Source organism: Galeopterus variegatus, unplaced genomic scaffold, assembly GCF_000696425.1.
Source record: "Galeopterus variegatus unplaced genomic scaffold, G_variegatus-3.0.2 Scaffold996, whole genome shotgun sequence".
In the NCBI taxonomy this organism is placed as follows: Eukaryota; Metazoa; Chordata; class Mammalia; order Dermoptera; family Cynocephalidae; genus Galeopterus; species Galeopterus variegatus.
In genome coordinates this window covers 461389-477354 of record NW_007727107.1, presented here as the reverse complement: position 1 = coordinate 477354, position 15966 = coordinate 461389, and the positions used below count along the sequence as shown (strand labels likewise).

The following is a 15966-nucleotide window of genomic DNA, read 5'->3' as shown; positions in this document are numbered from 1 at the left end:
AACACACACACACACACACACACACACACACACACACACACACACACACACATACAATTTAGAAAGTAATTATGAAGCGAATTCCTACATGATACCAAGAGCTGCAGGAAGCCATAGCAGGCATTTGAGCAGGGAATGACATGATGGGACTTAGCAATGTTGGGTGGGGGACCATGGGGAGGCGGCTGCATCTTCTTGGTGAGGCAGGTTAGTGGCTTGGAGAGTGCACTGGTGGGCAAGGAGTAGCAGAGGGGACAGGCTGGTCATTGCTGGTGTGTTAGCCAGGGCCCCAGGGTCAGGTCTGTGGGCCTAGATGGATAAAAGTGCTCATCCAGGAAGATGGCAGGTTGGGCATGGGCTGGGGACAGGTTCTGGTGAGGGCATGCTGAGGCTGGGGTGGAGGGCTGTGTTCAGAGGCCAGGCTGGGGCAGGCGGGGCTCGGGGAGGGCAGCCAGAGCACCTCAGCTTCCCCTCCTCCCTGCTCCTCTCCCTCTTTGCTGCTGGTGCAGCTGATTGCTGCTGCAGAGCCGACTGTGTCTTTAAGAGGGTGGTTACGGGGCCTTTTGTATTTGTCCTTCCTGATGCTGACGTCAGGGATCCGGAGGACCGATGAGAAGATTTGCTTTCCTTTTCCCCAAAAGGGGAGGAGATTGAAACTGAGTGGCCCATGATGGAAAGAGAGGAAATCCAGGGGTGCAAGAGGCCCTTGGGTGAAGGCAGAGACTAACATGGGGTGAGCTTGGGTGCCATACTGTGTGTGTGTGTCAGAGACAGAGAGACAGAGAGAGAGACACACAGACAGAGAGAGCTCGCTGGAGAGATGGTGATGGCCCTGTGGTTGCTTGTCATTGATTGCGCTGAATGTGGTCCCATGGTCTGTCTTGGGTCCTTGTCCTGGGCCCGTGGTGGGCAATGGCTCTTGTTTAGGGAGTACAGCTGCCTGCTTTTGAGCCTGGAATGTAAAGGGCCTGTCCTAAGGTCTGTCCCTGGGCTGTGATTGGCCCTGCCGAGGCTGTGCTCCACCTCTAGGCTGTGAGGTGAAAGCCCCTGGCCCCAGGGTGGGGCAGGGTGGAACCCTCAGTGGAGGTGGGTGCCCTGTAGCCAACAAAGCTCCCTCAAGTTTTGAAGGTGCTTGGTGTAGTTACTAAGCATTTGCCTTTTAGTAGAACACAGCTTGTCCTCTGAGAACATGGAGGTTAGTAAGGGCTCTGTCTGCTTTGGGAAGTCAGTCTGGTGAACTTCCATCCCAGGGTCTGCTCGTGCAAAGCTCAGTCTGAGAGGCCTCCCAGCCCCTCTCTGCACCCCTCTGGCACTTGCTTTCTCGCTTGTGAAGCACCCATGCTTGTCAGAGGTGACGAGCCGGAGACGTACGTGAGCACCAGGCACAGTACTTGGACACAGCAAGCTTGCAGTGAGAGGCAGCTGTCCTGTCACTCTGGGGGCAGCAGCCTGCCCCAGCCACGAGCGGCAGCACGCCTCTCCCTCCTGGCGCCTCCTCCTTCTCTCCCCTCTTCGTCCCTTATGCTTCCTGGGTCATTTCATCTTCAACATCTGCCTCCTACACTGGACTTGTGTTCCCAGAGGCGGGGGGTGGGTCGTCTTGCCCCCCACTGAGTTTGACTCAAGTCACACAGTGCCTGGCTTGAGGCATGTGCTCCATAACCATCTGCTGATTGGTTGGTGGGGGCTGGACAAGATGTGGGGGCGGGCAGGGGCTTGAAGAATTGCCTCCCATGTCCTGAGGGTGGGGCAAGGGTGAGATGCTTTACATAGACTCACACACGACCCCATTTTACACATGAGGAAACTGAGGCTAAAACAACTTCAAACTACACTACTAGGAAGTTGCTCTATCTGTTCTGCGCAGAGTCTCTTCTAGCACGAGGGGTGCCCTTGGGAATGGGTGCAGTGTGGGCTGCCAGTCTGGGGGCAGCGAGAGGCTCTGGGTCATGACTGGCTCTTCTGCAGGTTTGGAGCAACTGTGGCCATTGGCCTGACCATCTTTGTGCTCTCTATTGTCACCATCATCATCTGCTTCACCTGCTCCTGCTGCTGTTTGTACAAGATGTGCCGCCGACCACGTCGTAAGCATGCCCACTCCCACCCTGCTCTACTGCAACGCCCCCCACCCTGGGTGGACAAGGGGAGCTGACCAGGGACCTGTTTTGGTTAAGCTGGAGTGAGGGGTGGCAAGCCTGGCCCTCAACGCCTGAGGAGATGGAGGTTCCTGACTGGGATTCTCTTTGCAGCGGTTGTGACCACCACCACAGCCACTACTGTGGTGCACGCCCCTTACCCTCAGCCTCCAAGTGTGCCACCCAGCTACCCTGGACCGACCTACCAGGGCTACCATCCCATGCCCCCCCAGCCAGGGATGCCAGCAGCACCCTACCCGACACAGTACCCACCACCCTACCTGGCCCAGCCCATGGGCCCACCAGCCTACCACGAGACATTGGCTGGTGAGTACCACTGCTGACTCTGTGACCCTGCCTGACCTCCCCAGCTCCTGCCTCTGCCCTGTCAGGCATCCATCCCAGAGTACATCTCTGGATAGGCCCCTTCTTTATGCTAGCCTGCCACTAACCTGCAGCTCACCGTGCCCATGACCAACCAGTGTCCTCTCTCTTTTCAGGAAGTGCAGCCGCGCCCTACCCTGCTAGCCAGCCTCCGTACAACCCAGCCTATATGGATCCCCCGAAGGCAGCCCCCTGAGCATACCCTTGCCTCCCTAGCTGCCACTTAATTATGTCATATGTGTGTGTGTGTGTGTGGTATGCAGGCACGGTTCTTTACTGTCCCATGCATGGTGTGTGTGTCCTATCTGTACACATGGTTTCCTCTGATGCTGATGAGCTGGGGAACAATCCTTGCCAGAGTGGGCTGGTACCAAACTTTGTTTTCTTCCTTACTTGAAATGATGCTTCCTGAAATCTCAAGCAAAATTCAAAGAATGGGGTGGAAGTTCTTTTTCAGCTCACCCCAGGGCAACCAGGTGTAGCCTGTTTTTGTGGGCACAATGCACATATGTCCTGGTTTCAGCAGAGTGGCCAGCTGTTGCTTGAAGCCATGGCTTATCCCATGGTTTGGGGGGCCCTTCACAGAGCCAGAGCCATGATGCAGGCAACTGGATGAAACTGGGGATTGCTTAAGTTGTCTTTCAGTCCTTTGGACAGACATCTCATTGCTGCCTGGAGCCTGTGCCATGCCTGGTGGGGGTTGGGCAGCCTCCTGATGTCAAAGCACCTCAGGTAGAGCACCACCCACCCCTGACAGCTGTCACCTGGACTGTCCCTGCATCCTCCCACTTGGAGGGCCACATCCACTCACGGTTCTGGCTGCCCATGGGGAAGCTTTCCTGCCCTTGCTGGCCCCAGCCCCTGACACAGGTAGGCAGGGTGGCCTCTGTCCACCAACACACTCAGGTCTCCTTCCTGCAGTGTTTTTATTTTACTTTTAGCCAAACATTTTGCCTGTTTTCTGTTTTAAAATGTGTGTGATAGTTGACTTGAGGTTGAAACCCCTGGGTCCTGGAGGGAAATTGGCCCACATTGGAAAGAGTCTGACCTCTGATAGTCCCTGCTTCTCCTGACACCACCCTCACAGAACATCCAGCTCCTGTACTCCAGTCCACAGTCTGTCCTGGCAGCAGGGACACCTGGGCCAAGGGGCTGTCTGGACCCAAGGTGGCGGTGGAGCCTGGGTGTCAGCTCTGGCCCAGACATGAATACCTCGGTGTTCCTTGTCCTTCTGTTAATTTTTCACCAGATCTGTCTTAGCTCTGTATCTATTGTGTTTCTGAGAGTCTAGGGTCTGCACCCTTGTTTATAATAAATGCAAACATTTGGAGCTGCTGCTTCCTTTCTTCATAGCCTTGGCTGCTGGGATTGGGCATTAGGTATAAGTAGTTCCATCCACCATTTGGGTTTGTGTTTTCCCTACTTTTATTGGGCCCAGATGTCTGACCGTCCTGGCAAGGGAGAGTGAGAGACAAAGACTGAGCCACCCTCTGTAACCCCCTCCCCTGGTTCCTCAGTGTGGGCAGAGGCCCAGCTGTGAAGGAGGGTAGGAGACGAGTGACCGACCACTCAGTGCTACAGGGGTCTTTATTAGTCAGATTTTCCTTCTTGGCCTACTGCCCAGGTGTGGCCAGGGACAGTCCATACAGTGTGGCTACTGCCAAGGTCAGGAAGGCCAGCAGGCCTAAGGGAGCCAGCAGTCCCTCCCTGGGTGGGGCTACAGGGCCCTTCACTGGAGGAAGAGCCTTGGGTCTTCTGGTTCCACCAAGGCTGGGACTAGTGTTTCTGGCTGTGGCCAGGGGTACAGTGGCTGTGACAACGGATGGCCTTGAGTTGATCCCAGCAGAGGCTGTGATCCCATACATGGGCTTGATGGTGCTGAAGGGCCTGGCATGAGTATCCACCCACCGCAGCAGGGCCTGTGGCCTCCACTGACAGATGCTGAGCAGGGCTAGGACGTCACCCTCAGCGGTGTGTGAGTCTGGCGGGGCCTGCCCATACAGGCGTGTGTAGATGCTGCTCAGACTGTAGCTCTTCCTTGGGCCATGCTCTGAGGGGCTAGTAGCTCGTTCCAGGGCCTTCAGTCACCCTCAGCGGTGTGTGAGTCTGGCGGGGCCTGCCCATACAGGCGTGTGTAGATGCTGCCCAGACTGTAGCTCTTCCTTGGGCCATGCTCTGAGGGGCTAGTAGCTCGTTCCAGGGCCTTCAAGGCTGCAATGCTGTCCACACAGAAGGCACTATCCAGAGCACTGGCAAGGTCCAGCATAGCCAGCTCTGCCCGGAGCAGGGGGAAGTCAAAGCGGTCCCCATTGTGTGCCACAAGGCACCAGGGCTGTGGCTGGCGCTGTAGGAAGCCTAGGAGCAGGTTGGCCAGGTTGTCATTGAAACATTGACGCCCATGTGCTGCCAGCTCAGCTGTGCTCAGACCCGTGATCTCACTGGCTGCCGGGCTACAAGCCTTCCCCGGAGCCACGCACAGGGAGAGCTTGTCCACCACTCGGGGTGGTGGGGGCACTGTGGGAGGTTGCCCCTGAGAGGTCGGTGGGCTCTCCAGAGCACATCTGGGGACGGCCAGTAGGCACAGCTCCGTGACCTTGGGCTTAGAGAAGGGCAGGCCAGTGGCCTCCAGGTCCAAGAAGATGAGGGTCTGCATGGGACCTGAGGGCGGGGCCTTCGAGCCCATGGTGGGTAGGTAACTGCTGCTGACCCTGAGGAGGAGCATGGGTGGGAGGTGGAGTGTGTGAGTGCCCAGTGGAAAGAGCTAAAGCAGGTGGGGTTGGGCGGGGTGTGGGCAGAAGCATATCTCAGGCCTCCCCTGCACAATCAGGCCCTCTGAGTTCCAGGGCCCATTTTCAGGGCAGGAAGTTGGAAAGAGTGGGGTGGTTTCTTAGTGGGACAAGCACACTCTATTGTCTGGTTGGGGGAGAATTCCCTCTTCATACGAGTTTGGCCCCTTCTCTAGTGCCCACCTAGTCTGGGATGGGAGAAGCCTTCCTCCCTGCCCCACCCCCTTGGGGGTCCACACTTACCGTGGCAGGCAGCAATGACTTGTGCACTCTCCAGGCTGGTTCTCACTGCTGGCAGCAGTGGCGGGAAGTGAAACTTGAAACTCAGGCTGGGCCCGCCCACAGGCCTGTGTGAGCAAGGCCCGCCCTGCTCTACAGCCTGCTTGGTCTGTCCCGCTTGCCAACACCCAACCCTTTCCAGGCACCCCAAAGGCCTTCTTGGATCCACAGCTGTGGGCCTACTGGCTGGCATAGTGCACCGGGGTGCTCACACCAGTGAAAGCCAGCAGGGAGGACTGGGGCAGTGGTGATCAGGCTGTCTCTGTGTCTCCAGCACTGCCGGAAGCCCCTACCATAACCCTTCTGTGCCCAGCTGTTGCCCCCACATTCCCAGGCCTTCCTGGTTTAGGCCTGGGATGAGGGTGCCTCCTTCCCGACTGCACAATGGTTTCTTCTCATGGCCCCAGCCCAAAGCAGTGACTCAGGACAATTCCACAGGCAGGGTAGGGCTCTTTCCTCAAGGCAGATTAGTTACCATGGGGACTGGGCCTCAGTTCCAGCCAGGGACAGGAAGAAGGATCCCAGCCTCCCTAGAGCCCTGTCCTGCTCTAGCCCTCCCATTCAGCCAAACAGACAAGACTCAGGAAACACAAGGCTGGTATGTTCTCTGCAGGAAGTCGCTGCTTTTTAATCAGTTAATGAGATGAGGAAAGTAGTGGTGCTGGTGCCACCATGTGGCTCGATGCTCACGGGCCTCAGCCACAGTCCATCTCAGGGTCCTCCACATCCGTCTCCGTGCCACAGAGGTCATCCAGGGCTGCCTCTGAGCCAAAAAGAAGAGGGTTCTATGGTGAAAGCCCGAAGATGTTGGGGACTGGGGGAGGTCCCACCTCTCCTCCCCCAACGCCCACAGGAACGAACCAGTCCCTTCCACACCCAGGCCTTGCTCCCTCAGCTACTGCAAGCAAAGTGATACAAAGGCAATTCAGACACAGATATTTCTGGAAAAACCGTGGCTCTGCCAGGCCAACTCAACAGATATGAGCAAAAGGCAGCCTGATTTGCTCAGAGAGGAACTGGCGCAGGAAGACAATGAAAATGTCCCCACTCCGGAAAAGGCTAGAAAAACCGTGGCTCTGCCAGGCCAACTCAACAGATATGAGCAAAAGGCAGCCTAATTTGCTCAGAGAGGAACTGGCGCAGGAAGACAATGAAAATGTCCCCACTCCGGAAAAGGCTGTCGTGGATGGAGGAGGGCTGCTGAAGTAAAGCCAAGGAGTCTTGTTCTGGAAAGCCAGGGAGAATCCACATGTGGGCTGGGGCAGGGAGGGGTCCTCTTGCTGGCTCACCTTCACAGTCTGTCACGTCAGGAAGCCCTCGAATCAGCATGCTGACCCCTGGCATCACCTGGTCATACTGATGCAGGACCTCCACACAGTGCATGGTAAAGAGCTTGTCCTTCTGGGACAGGCTGTGCAGCAGTAGCACTGTGTCCCGCAGACACTGCACTGTCCGCCTCTGCTGGCCAGTCCTTGGGGCCCCCCCTGCTCTCCGCACTGTGAGCCACTGTCTGTGCAGCATCACCGTGAGAGCTCGGACCACCTTCGGGGAGAGAGGGTGCATACAGGTCAGGGCTCACGGCCTGCTCAGTCTAGCCACCCCCAGTGAGGAGGGTCCTGATTGGGGCATGGGGTCCTTGCACAGGACCACCTTACCCACCAACAGAGCTGCCATGCTGTGGCCCCTGCCTTCCCTGGCCACTTACCTCCACGTTGCACTGGCAGTTGGAGCCAGTGACTGGGGGTGAGGGGCTCTGTACACCAAGCTTAGCCAGGAGCCACACCGTCTAGAACAAGAACAGATTCTGTCCCATCCCTGGCAGGAGACCCCAGTTACAGCAAGGGCTTTCTTGGGCTTCCCCTACAAGAGCTCCAGTTACTTTAGCAACTGCTAGTCTGCACAAATGGTGTCCAAAAAGCGGTGTTGTGGGGACTTCCCAGGCCAGACTCAGGACCGACATGTCTCACCAGCAACCCACCTGCCTCCAGGCCCACTTCCAGCCACCAGGCCCCCAAACCAGGATAGGACCAGTTATGGGACAACTCTATCAAGTCCGCTGACAACTGGGGTCCACCTGTATTGCATATGTGTAGTGTGGGGTCTCCAAAATGAGTTTATTGCTTTAGCTGCTTGATAAACTCTTGTTATCAAAATGAGCTAAAGCCTCCTTTCTCCCCAGAGAAAGGAGGAGAGGAAGGAGATTCTGTGGGCTCTTTGGATGGGGTGGGGTGTAAGCATCTCCAGAAAGGTCTCTGGAGTTTTTACCTCTTGTTCCAGCTGAAGCCATTGTGTCTCCGAGGCCACTTTGTCAGGCCTTGACGTGATGTACATGTACAGCAGCAGGAAGAGGCAGCCTTCTGAAAAGGACGCCCCATCTCTCACTCAACATCCCCGTTCTCACCCAAGCCTGGGGTATGAGCTGCAGGAGCCCTCAGGAAGCCCCCCGACCCTGTCCTTGCCACAGCCCTTCCCTCCAATCTGTAGGAGCAGTCCAGCTGCCTGCCCTGCCCCGTTTTACCTGAGGGGGAGCAGAGATGAGGCGTGAGCTTGTCATGGTCCACCAGAAGGGATAGGAGCTCAACCACCAGCAGTACACTAGGCACCGGAGTCTCTGGGCTGAGGCACTGGGGCAGCACCCGGAACACACACTGGAACCTAAAAGACAGGGGCCCAGAGAGACGTGGAACTCCCCAACCCCAATTCCCAAACCCACCCTCACTTTTCACTATAGGTTACAGGAAATTGGAGCAGGGTAGTTCAAAGAGGAGACTTGGTTCAGCCAGACCTGGGTTCCAATGCTGGCCCAACCACTAACTACTTGTTGCTGTGAAACTTGTTTCATGTGAACAGTGGGTTATAACCTTCACTGCAAGACTGTGGTGGCTTAAAGATGACAGGCCCTCCTCTGGCACAGTGTCACCATATCAATGAGTCGATCCCTGGACCCGGGGTGCCTGGCCTCCACACACTCCCAGGCTCTTTCTACCTCTGCTCCCAAACAAGGATGCAGGTCGTAACTTGGGCGTGAGAGAAATGTTCTGTGTCCACCACCAAAGGACGGTCCAGGGCTCTAGAAGTGACAAACATGGACTTGGCTATGGTTCGATCATGAGACCACTCACAGAGCAAGAAAGATCATTATCTTCATTTGTCAGGAAACACTGGTCTCCTCTGCTACCAGTATGAGAAAATGCCCACTGTGGGGTGCACATGGGTGAGGGGCTCTGGGCACAATCTCTCCCAGGTCTCAGGGCCAAAGGGATGGCTATTACCAAGGAACCAAGCCTCAAGGCAATCCTGCTGTTTGCTCAATCCACATAGCCTGGAGCATAAGATGGCTATTACCAAGGAACCAAGCCTCAAGGCAATCCTGCTGTTTGCTCAATCCACATAGCCTGGAGCATAAGGGAGGGCTGGTCTGGTGGGTAGGGAGAGTGGCAATTCCAAAACGCTCTGTGGGTCCAGCTGTGCGTGCACTCCTTCATAAATCTGTGGTGTCTTAGCATAGAGTACACCCTACAGGATGTCATCAGCGAGCATAAGGGAGGGCTGGCCTGGTGGGTAGGGAGAGTGGCAATTCCAAAACGCTCTGTGGGTCCAGCTGTGCATGCACTCCTTCATAAATCTGTGGTGTCTTAGCATAGAGTACACCCTACAGGATGTCATCAGCAAGCAAGGTCTCACTGGGACAAACTCATTTTAGAGCAAATCCAGTGCAGCAGACAAGAAGCTGAATGTTTTTTAGCTGCCAGGAAGTGTGGAACTTTGTGGAAAACTGAATTTAATCTGGTTGTTACCTGGTTTTATTACTGGGCTGCAAGTGGCCCCTAACTAGTCCTGGAAAGTATCTGCAAGAAGAATCCGTCTTTATATACAACACAGTGGTTTCCAAGCAATTTTTTTTTAAAAAAAAGATGACCGGTAAGGGGATCTTAACCCTTGACTTGGTGTTGTCAGCACCACGCTCACCCAGTGAGCAAACCGGCCATCCCTATATGGGATCCGAACCCGTGGCCTTGGTGTTATCAGCACCACAGTCTCCCGAGTGAGCCACAGGCCGGCCCCCCAAGCAATTTTTTTGATAGCATTAGAACCTTCTTTTTAAATGATTTTCTATGCAGAGATCCAATACACAAAATATGTAACAGTCATGCTGCTCTGGTTAAAGTTGAGGATGAGACCTATCTGCTGAAAAGCTCCTGCCAATCCTGGATCCCTAGGGCTGCAATAGATGCAGTAGGGACACAAGGATGATTTCCTTTCTGCAGTCTTCTGGGCAACTTGGGTTCACAGATTGCTTTATAGCCCTGACAGCACCCCTGCCAAGTTTCACTCCAAGGTGAACAGGAAGCTGTGTCGTAGTGGGGTTCAGCTTAAGCATGTAAGCATGAAGGAATTCTGAAGAGATAAGCACTGAGTGTGATGTGTCGGACAGCAATAGGGGCAATGGCTCAGTGGAAACTAATTGCCTTGAAACCTACCTCGGCGTGCTCCCTATGGGACTTCACACAAGTTTCCCTGCCTCAACACAGGATTTATTCACTCAACAAATATAGACTGGGCACTTACAGTGTGCTAGAGTCTGTGTTCGGTGTGAGGATGCAGGGCCATGAATGTGTCACGCGAGCTAGTGAATGGAAGGCATCTGTCTGGCTTGTAGGAAGCATCCTTAAAAGGCTGTTTTGTGGGCTGAGCCTGTGGCGCACTCGGGAGAGTGCAGTGCTGGGAGCGCAGCAGCACTCCCACTGCGAGTTCGGATCCTATATAGGGATGATCGGTGTGCTCACAGTGCTCACTGGCTGAGCGCGGTGCGGCTGGGGTCCAAAAAGAGAAAAAAAAAAAAAAAAAGGCTGTTTTGAATGTCCCTAGAAATAAGCTCAACAGGAATGGAACGATGGTGTCTCTACCAAGAAGACGGGTAAACATATGGTTTCGTGTGCTCACAGTGCTCACTGGCTGAGCGCGGTGCGGCTGGGGTCCAAAAAGAGAAAAAAAAAAAAAAAAAAAGGCTGTTTTGAATGTCCCTATAAATAAGCGCAACAGGAATGGAATGATGGTGTCTCTACCAAGAAGACTGGTAAACATATGGTTTCTGGGATTCATTCATTTAACAACTATGAAACAAGCAACAGCCACTATGAGCTGGGGTCCCTGCCAGACACCTGCGTGATGGTTCTGCCCCCCACCCTATTGCCCATACTACACTGCAGTAGTGTCCAGCTCTAAGCACCACCTTTAGAACCAGACCAACTAGAAAATATTCAGATGGAAGCCATGATCCAGAAATGTTTTTAGGAAACAGCAATGCTAAGTTCAGAGATGAGAAGACTTAAGATATATCTAGGCGGTGGAGCTGTTCCAACATAGGAACTGGCCTCTTGGAAGAGTGCTGAGAGGGAGACTGGATTACTAGATGAGGAAGTGGGCTGGACGGTGTTTACAGTTCCACCCTATCTTGTGGCTCTGGAATCCCAAGTTAGGAATTTATAACGGTGTTCATTAGCTAGGTTCACTATACTACCACTTCCAACAAACTTTAAGAGGAGCAAGCAACCTGTGACTTATGCTACAGGTGGGCACAATGACAGGCAGAGACTCCTAGCAATGTCAGCTTTTGGGCTGCAGACCCTCCCCACATCCTCTGCTTCCTTAGGGAACCCCAACAAAATTAAATGTGGCTGTGGTATGTGGTCTTCACATGATCCACCTCTCAGGCTCAAAGGCCTCTTGGTTCAGCCTTTATCATGGGGCAAGACCTTCTTCCACAGTGGCTAACAACCTCCTTTTATCATATATGTTTTTTGTTTACCTGCTGTTCAGAGACAGAATCAAACCAAAGAAACCACTTCCTTGGTTCTCCCGACACCTGGTTCCACTTCCTGTCACTTAAGCCCCGAACAAGTCTTAGAACTTGAACCAAGCCTTACAACTGAATAGTATAGGCAAAGTCAAGATGTGAGCAAAGTACAAGGGCCACAGTTTAGACTGTAAGAGGTCAGATAAGAACTACCAAGGATCATGACTCCCATGCTGCTTTATACCTGGGCAAAAAATCAGAGGAAGCGTTTTCTGCTAATTTCACCAAAACCTTAAGGCACTGACTCAGGACACTGGCCTGAAGGCGACCTGTTGCTGCAGAAGAGAAAGCCAAAAGGTGAAGAAGCATCTTCAATAATGGATGCTGTCCTTGGTCATCAGCAACCCCCTTCAGGGCTGGGGTCATTTCTACACAACTATGTCTGTGAACCAGGCTCCCATTTCCTTCTCCAGCAGCAGAATCCGACCCTGCTCCTGACAGTAAAAGGCAGACAACTGCTCCACTGTGGCACACCAGGTGCTGAAGAATGCTAAGTGAAGCCACACAGAAGCCTTCCAGGTTGCAGATTAAGTCCTCAGGGCTAGCCTCTACTCCAGAGCTCATGCAGGAGGAGTGTGTAGGTGAGTCCCCAGGAGCTCCGTTTCTCTTAGCTGCTGCCAAATCCTGCAGAGCCTGGCAGTGTAAGCTGATGAAGAACTGTATGAGGGGAAGGAGATGCACAGCTCCAGGAAGCTGGCAGAGCGGGAAGGCCCTTCTGCCTCCCTCTGCTGGCTTTCCATCACATGAGCCTTCATTCCTGGCAACCAGATTCAGTCCAGTGAATGCCAAATTCTGAGCTTCTCTCAGGGCTGAGAGGGAAAATGACCCATCACTAGAACTTGTGGTCCTGAGGCCTGAAATCCCAGCCAAAGTACTGGCAACAAACAAAAGAAAATAGATAAGTGTGAGATAGAGATAAGGTCAAGGTCCCCAAACAGACTGCCTGCCAAATTCTCTAGTCCCCTTACCCACCCCGCAGACCTCCCAGGGTGGCCAGGGTTAGATAGGGACTTGCTTTCTGGAAACTCCTTCCCATTCAAGCTTTTCAGGAGTCTTATGTTTACCTGCCAAACCCTGGTGGCTGCAAGAGGGTGCCAGCAGGAGCCTCAGAACAACTGTTCAGGAGATGGCAAAGGCCTAGGGATGATCCTGGAATCAAAGGCTGCTTCAGGAGTAGGTTTATCAAAATGGAACCTGCAGAAGACAAGGACACTCTAGAAGGTTCTGACATACGAGATCTTTTCTATGGCCTCAGAAGGCAAAAGTGAGGGTTGCTTGGATGTCAAATGTCCTCTAATCTGCCAGTAAGCCCATTAAGATGCCTGTGGGTGAGGAAGGCTCTGGGACACACCTGCTCTTGGCCCTTTCCATTTTATAAAGTCTTTTGCTTAAGTCACAGACTCCTACTTGTTACACTCACTGTGTAATGGAGATGAAAAAAGGATTACTCAAAGCACCATGAATGTGTTGAGAAACCCAAAGGGTCTGTATCCCAGAGAAAACTGGGTACAGCAAGCATTCAAAGTTAGCTTTTGTTTTTTATTGTAACGACAAGGAAATTTCACAAGAAAATTCAGTTGATTCAGTCATTACAAAAGGACACAAGGACATGGGCAGTGCTACAAAAGTTATCTATGGCTAAGTATAGCTTAAGCAATGGAAACTAGTAACATCAGTAAAATTAACAATGTGATATTCCAAAGTACAATTAGTGAAAAGCTAAGTTGGTCAAACTGGCTCATTATTTTCTTTTTCTTTTTATTGTTTTTTCTTATTTTTTTTGGCTCATTATCTAAAGTATAACCTCTCCTTAAGCAAAAGTTACATTCTTATGATAAAATCTAAGTACAATTATTTCTAACGTTTCCCCCAACAAGACAGCTTGCCCCTAGCAAACATTTTTTCACATCTTTCTCTTCAGCAATTCTTAAAATCTCTTAACAGGATCGGTATGAAAACCACCTGTTAGCTCTAAAATTATTAAAGTATACAATCCTGTACCTAAGCAGTGATTAGAGTTGATTAGATGGGCTGTGGCCCGGCTATCTGTGGGCTGTGGCCCCCTATGCAAGGGCTTTTGCCCCAATATGTATTTACCTAAAAACTCTATTCTAAAAATCAAATGGGAATCAACATTACTTAATTAGAATTGATTAAATGGGCTTTTGCCCTGTATTTGTAGACTTTGGTCTCCTATCTGAGGGCTTTTGCCCTATATATGCATTTACCTAAAAGCCCTATTCTAAAATCAAATGAGAATCAAGATTTCTAACCCTCCACACTTACTTCCCTGGACTCTCTGAAAGATTGCCCGGGCCACTGGTTCTTAGAGCCCCAGACAATTCCCCAGGCAATTCTGTGCATTGAAGAGGACAATTGGAGCCATACAGGCCCCTGTAGGAGAAGTAGGAATTCTGGTACCTTGAGTGTTTGATCTCTGCATCAGGCTGTCAACAAGACTTCTCTGGGTCTCTTCTTGTTTTATGGGGTTACCTCTCAGACTATGGCCCTTATTATCTGAAACTAGATAAAAATGTGAATCAAAACTTTAGCATAAAAGTACAGGCATATCAGAAACTCTTGCATGTACTGAGAAGTTGAGGAACTTGCCCAAATCACATATGCTAGTAAGTAGTGTGATTAGGGCTTACATCCAGGCTGTTGAGCTCGACTACCTGCTTGTAGCAGTACCCTTCAGTGCTCACTTAGTTGCTAAATGCCAAAAATATGAGTGGGCTGCAGCTTCTCAGAAGTGGTGTGATGGCCAATGATTTGAAAAGGTTGATGGTGAGAAGTGAGTCAATTATCTGAATTATTAGATAAAGCAGCATATCAGTCTCAGAGTGAAAACCCACTAATGCTACATCTTCTTTCTCTAGAAAGCAGCAGCATTCCCTCAGTTTGGATTGAACTATACAAACTCAAGGCTGGACTATAAAAGGAACACTGGTCCCTGAATACTAGCTATGCTTATGGCAGGGTCAATGGATGCTGACTGTGATAGTTTAAAATATACATGCAAATTCTTTGACACATCTCCCTTCAAAAGGTGTAGCCTAGTTTCCTTCCCCTTGAACAAGGCCCAGACTCAGTGACTTGCTTCTAACAAACAGAAATGATGTTATGTGTCTTCTGAGGTGAGGCCATAAGAAGAATAGCTTCTGACTGGATCTCTCTCTGGGTTTGCTAGCTCTAGAGGAAGCCATCTACCATGTCATCAGGACACCCAGTAGCTCTGTGGAGTGGCCTACGTGGAAAGGAATTATGTTGCCAGCATGTGAGTGAGCCACCTTGCAATAGATCCTTCAGCATCAGACAAGCTTTCAGTGATTCCAGTCTCCACAGAGATAAGCCATCCCCACTGTGCCCCGTCTGAACTGCTTACCCACAGAAATCAGGAGAAAACAAATGTTTTAAGCCATAAGTTTGGGTAGTCTGTTACACAGTGATAGATAACTAATAGACTGACTTACCCTTAATGCCCACCAGAGACTTGTATTCTGGCTCTGTCTGGCAGGGGTGGGGAAGGAACATGTTAGCACTAAAAGACTCCTTTGTAGGGAAAGATGTTTTTCCAAATTGTGGAGAACACGCTTCTGGCTTTATAACCACAGAAGGGTTTTTCCTAGGACTGGAAAAAGTTAACTATGAAAGCAGAGTAATGATTCTGCTAAAACACTTTAAATATCTGGTTATAAAACTTCTAACAAACTTTAAACTTTTCACATCTAGGTGTATTGACCAAAGGTTTTATCTATTATATATCTGTCATCTTCTTTTTTTTTTTTTTAAAAAAAGATGACCCGGGCCGGCCCGTGGCTCACTCGGGAGAGTGCGGTGCTGATAACACCAAGGCCCCGGGTTCGGATCCCATATAGGGATGGCCGGTTCGCTCACTGGCTGAGCGTGGTGCTGACAACACCAAGTCAAGGGGGTAAAAGCCCCTACCCCCCCTCTTTTTTTTTTTTTTAAAAAAAAAAAAAAGAGGGGGGGTAGGGGCTTTTACCCCCTTGACTTGGTGTTGTCAGCACCACGCTCAGCCAGTGAGCGAACCGGCCATCCCTATATGGGATCCGAACCCGGGGCCTTGGTGTTATCAGCACCGCACTCTCCCGAGTGAGCCACGGGCCGGCCCGGGTCATCTTTTTTTTAAAAAAAAAAAAAAGAGGGGGGGTAGGGGCTTTTACCCCCTTGACTTGGTGTTGTCAGCACCACGCTCAGCCAGTGAGCGAACCGGCCATCCCTATATGGGATCCGAACCCGGGGCCTTGGTGTTATCAGCACCGCACTCTCCCGAGTGAGCCACAGGCTGGCCCTTTTTTTTTTTTTAAAGATGACTGGTACAGGGATCTTAACCCTTGACTTGGTGTTGTCAGCACCACGCTCTCCCAAGTGAGCTAACCGGCCATCCCTATATGGGATCCGAACCCGGGGCCTTGGTGTTATCAGCCCCGCCCTCTCCCGAGTGAGCCACAGGCTGGCCCTTTTTTTTTTTTTAAAGATGACTGGTACAGGGATCTTAACC

The 15966-nt window shown here is 51.8% G+C and overlaps 3 protein-coding genes across 5 annotated transcripts in view; 1 reads left to right on the top strand and 2 right to left on the bottom strand.

The window, feature by feature from the left end:
- The first annotated feature begins 613 nt into the window (after positions 1-613).
- LOC103591611 (protein shisa-5) lies at positions 614-2842 on the top strand. The gene is made up of 4 exons (XM_008574089.1): positions 614-733; positions 1969-2084; positions 2250-2462; positions 2636-2842. The coding sequence occupies exons 1-4, from the start codon at positions 729-731 to the stop codon at positions 2713-2715; spliced, it is 414 nt and encodes a 137-aa protein (XP_008572311.1). The 5' UTR covers positions 614-728; the 3' UTR covers positions 2716-2842.
- A 1237-nt stretch (positions 2843-4079) lies between these two features.
- LOC103591609 (three-prime repair exonuclease 1-like) lies at positions 4080-5882 on the bottom strand. 3 transcript variants are annotated; one of them, XM_008574086.1, is made up of 3 exons: positions 5549-5882; positions 4608-4874; positions 4080-4482 (listed from the first exon to the last, which is right to left on the bottom strand). In XM_008574086.1, exons 1-3 carry the CDS (start codon positions 5775-5777, stop codon positions 4133-4135), a joined length of 846 nt encoding a protein of 281 aa, XP_008572308.1. In that variant the 5' UTR covers positions 5778-5882; the 3' UTR covers positions 4080-4132. The 3 variants fall into 3 exon arrangements, with proteins under 3 accessions (XP_008572308.1, XP_008572310.1, XP_008572309.1); XM_008574088.1 differs by lacking the exon at positions 5549-5882 and having other exon boundaries at positions 4080-4510; positions 4636-5217; XM_008574087.1 differs by lacking the exon at positions 5549-5882 and having other exon boundaries at positions 4608-5216.
- A 298-nt stretch (positions 5883-6180) lies between these two features.
- LOC103591608 (ATR-interacting protein) overlaps positions 6181-15966 on the bottom strand; it is a 17448-nt gene continuing 7662 nt past the window's right edge. The window contains exons 5-13 of the mRNA XM_008574085.1: positions 14915-15072; positions 13863-13964; positions 12506-12635; positions 11626-12315; positions 8103-8239; positions 7850-7941; positions 7290-7370; positions 6874-7126; positions 6181-6347 (exon numbers count right to left, since the gene is read on the bottom strand). Coding sequence (XP_008572307.1) covers positions 6280-6347; positions 6874-7126; positions 7290-7370; positions 7850-7941; positions 8103-8239; positions 11626-12315; positions 12506-12635; positions 13863-13964; positions 14915-15072 — 1711 coding nt within the window. The 3' untranslated portion in view covers positions 6181-6279. The remainder of the gene's footprint in view (positions 6348-6873; positions 7127-7289; positions 7371-7849; positions 7942-8102; positions 8240-11625; positions 12316-12505; positions 12636-13862; positions 13965-14914; positions 15073-15966) is intronic.

What these genes read in the sequence shown, in the direction of transcription:
- LOC103591609 (XM_008574088.1), bottom strand. Translation starts at nt 5,202, where the DNA reads ATGGGCTCGAAGGCCCCGCCCTCAGGTCCCATGCAGACCCTCATCTTC. An exon ending in ACACACGCCTGTATGGGCAG is followed by an intron (nt 4,511 to 4,635) that starts GCCCCGCCAGAC and finishes CTGTATGGGCAG; the next exon opens with GCCCCGCCAGACTCACACAC.
- LOC103591611 (XM_008574089.1), top strand. An exon ending in GATGTGCCGCCGACCACGTC is followed by an intron (nt 2,085 to 2,249) that starts GTAAGCATGCCC and finishes TTCTCTTTGCAG; the next exon opens with CGGTTGTGACCACCACCACA. An exon ending in CTACCACGAGACATTGGCTG is followed by an intron (nt 2,463 to 2,635) that starts GTGAGTACCACT and finishes CTCTCTTTTCAG; the next exon opens with GAAGTGCAGCCGCGCCCTAC.